We start from the raw sequence: 3028 nt of genomic DNA on the forward strand, positions 1-3028 counted from the left end.
TACACATCTGTAACACATAGATCTCTTCTCTTTGTATTAAATACATGTTTTGTACTTGTACTTTTGTACTTTGCCTGAATAAATGTAATAAAACTAAACTATTACCTGTTACCTTGTATCAGTGGTTCTCAAACTGGGGCTTGGGCCCCCCATGGAGGGCCACAGTGATTGATTCCACTTTTCATGGAGTCGGGGAGCTTAAACTTTTTTGGAGTACCACTGTCTTACATCAACATGAACCTAAAACCCGCATGTCTTACGCTACATGCTTTTGCAGAGTTAAACTGTGAGGGGCAGGTTGTCCATGTCTACCAGTCACAGGGTGGGTGGTTCAATCCCCACGTCCTTCAGTCTGCATGTTGCATGTCCTTTGAAGTTGTCAGAATTTAAGAAGACAAACTGAAACATTCAGCTGAATCTAGTGATATTAATATCTAACTGTAGAGCTTTCAGGTTGTGTTAACCCTCTCACTGACTTGAAACATAGATTAGCCTTTAAAGTAAACAGCTGATGCCATCTGAACAGCTGTTAAGTTAATTATTTAGGCATCTCTTTTATAATCCACCATCAACTAAGGTGGAGCATGTATGTATAATGTACAGACGTACTTGTGTAAACATATTTAGTGATTATTGCATGGTCAGCTTACTGTATATAAGTCTTTCTCAGCATCTACACTCAGGCTGACACTGAGAAGAAGAAGAAGATAATCCTCCAGCAGGTTTGCTTCACTTTTCTCTCTCCATGTTTTTGTTTTCTATCTTGTTGTCACTTATTTGTAGGAGGACTGCGGTCGTTACTTCTGTTTCTGAAGTATTACTAACACGTCTGTCTCTCTTTGTTGAAGGTAATCATCAACTTTTAAATCAGCATCACCTCCACCATGAAGACGCTGATTCTGTCTGCACTTCTTTGTGCCGTGATCACGCTGACCAGAGCTGCTGGTGAGAGTCGCTGTTTGCAACATGTGTGTGTGTTCTGACTGAGTTTGTTTGTGAGGAAAAATACACAGCAACATGATGGACATAATCACTAACTGGTGTGTTTAACTGTTCAGCTCTTTCAGAAGCAAAGGATGAAGGTGGGGAAGTGGCAATAATTCAAGAAGGTGAATACATATTTCTTCACTGTGTTTTGTAAACTTTGTCTGGAGACTCAACTTGACCCACTTGTCTTCTTTTGACTTGATCAGGAGAGCATCATATCTTGGAGAGGTCAACATCTTGTCCCAGTGGTTGGACTAAGATCAGCGGTCGCTGTTTTCTCTTTGTTCCACGAACCATGACTTGGGCTCAGGCTGAGGTTTGACAGGAGATGATTTGGATTTGATGCAGATGTTCTGTTTGTATGGACTTGCAGACTTGGTAACTTTGCATCTTCCTCTCGCTTTTGGTGTCCTATCTTTGTCTATTTGTCTCCACTGTAGAGAAACTGTCTCTCCTTAGGTGCAAACCTTGCATCCGTACGTGGAGCTGAGGAGTATCACGGGATTAAAAGGCTGGTAGCAGATAAAACTCATGGGAATTCACAGACTTGGCTCGGAGGCTCTGACAGTGAAGAGGTAAATCATTCATTGATGATTGAAGGTAAATTCTTGACCTTGGAAATAATAGTTTGACATCTATTTGCTCAGGAAGGTCATGAGATGTGACCTCCTCCCTATGTGGACTTTGTCACTCTATCACAAAGTCACATGACTTTATTATAATTATTACAGCCATTAGAGGGCTTTGTTACGTGAAAGTAAACAGGCTTGGGGCTCTTGCTGAAATGATTGATGCAGTTGTTTCTCTTTGCAGGACATAAATAAGACCTTCTAACGAAAATGTTTTGTCAAAGCTTTTAATGGTATTTATAGTAGTTGGTATTTGCAGTTTGTTTTTATTTAGTTTATATTGTTATTTAAGCATTTATTCTATTCTAATCTATATTTTTCAGGAGCGTGTCTGGTTCTGGAGTGATGGTACACCTTTCACCTTTTCATACTGGTGCAGGGGAGAGCCAAATAACGATGGATATCAGCACTGTTTACAAATGAACTATGGAGGTAAATCATCAAATACATTATTTTGCATGAGAACTAGTGTTGATAATTAAAGCAATATAAATGACAAAAGTGAGATAAATTTATAAATATATATCTTTTCATACCTCTGCCATGGCTTTAAAGCCTCCCATTTATTATTTAAATATTTAAAATATTATTATAAAATATTTAGTTTTACTTTGTATCATATTATATATTCTGCTAAACAATGAAACTCATGTGTTTCTCATACACACAGGTGACAAATGCTGGGATGATACAAAGTGTCACTACCACCTTCAATCTGTCTGTGTAAAGAAAACCACCTGATTCATGGGCTGACACAGAGGCATGAAGCACCTGGAAAAATCTAAAACATGGGTGGATATTTTCTCTCTCTTCATGCCATCAGTCTCATGTGTACACTGAAGGCTCTATATCTCATTTCATGTCTTTATGTTCTTCTCTATCGCTGTAACGCTACTTAAAAAACTAAGTGACAAGTGAATTAAGAAGATCTGGATCGTCTCAGAGGTCAGCAGACTGAATGTGTTATGAAAGAATGCTTTTAGCACAAACTTATTCTGCAGAGTGAACTGTTCTTTCTTGTCTCATGCAAATTAAAAGGTTCAATCATTGAAACAACCTGGTCTGTGAGTCTGTTTTAAATCTGATGTTTTTAAGGGCTTAACTTCACTGCTAAGCAATCAGTAAACCAGTCTAAAGACAGAACTTCAGTTATGTTGTTAGACACTTTTAAAGTTAATATATGTTTCACTGACAGAAGATGGGATAGCATCAATGCTGCAAACCTTTGTCATGAAGTTCCACAAACAGAACAAAGGAGCATTTATTCAAATGTATATAAATATAAAATTATAAAGGACTGTCACACAAATGTTCTTTGGTTCAGACAAATTAATAGCTATCATTTTTAAGGATCAGGTCTCTGACATGATCAAAAAACTAAACTGTGTGCTCTTGCTGTGAACTCACAGATA

At 37.8% G+C, this 3028-nt stretch overlaps 1 protein-coding gene across 2 annotated transcripts; it reads left to right on the forward strand.

Annotated features, from left to right (window-relative positions):
• Positions 1 to 677: 677 nt before the first annotated feature.
• On the forward strand, positions 678 to 2664 carry LOC119912953 (type-2 ice-structuring protein-like). 2 transcript variants are annotated; one of them, XM_038732245.1, is made up of 7 exons: positions 678 to 722; positions 849 to 945; positions 1059 to 1109; positions 1194 to 1303; positions 1428 to 1562; positions 1940 to 2048; positions 2287 to 2639. In XM_038732245.1, exons 2-7 carry the CDS (start codon positions 885 to 887, stop codon positions 2355 to 2357), a joined length of 537 nt encoding a protein of 178 aa, XP_038588173.1. In that variant the 5' UTR covers positions 678 to 722; positions 849 to 884; the 3' UTR covers positions 2358 to 2639. The 2 variants fall into 2 exon arrangements, with proteins under 2 accessions (XP_038588173.1, XP_038588174.1); XM_038732246.1 differs by lacking the exon at positions 1059 to 1109 and having other exon boundaries at positions 682 to 722; positions 2287 to 2664.
• Positions 2665 to 3028: the final 364 nt, after the last annotated feature.

Source organism: Micropterus salmoides, unplaced genomic scaffold (assembly GCF_014851395.1).
Source record: "Micropterus salmoides isolate LMB-PRFRI ecotype aquatic unplaced genomic scaffold, ASM1485139v1 Ms_hic_scaffold_2, whole genome shotgun sequence".
Classification (NCBI taxonomy): domain Eukaryota; kingdom Metazoa; phylum Chordata; class Actinopteri; order Centrarchiformes; family Centrarchidae; genus Micropterus; species Micropterus salmoides.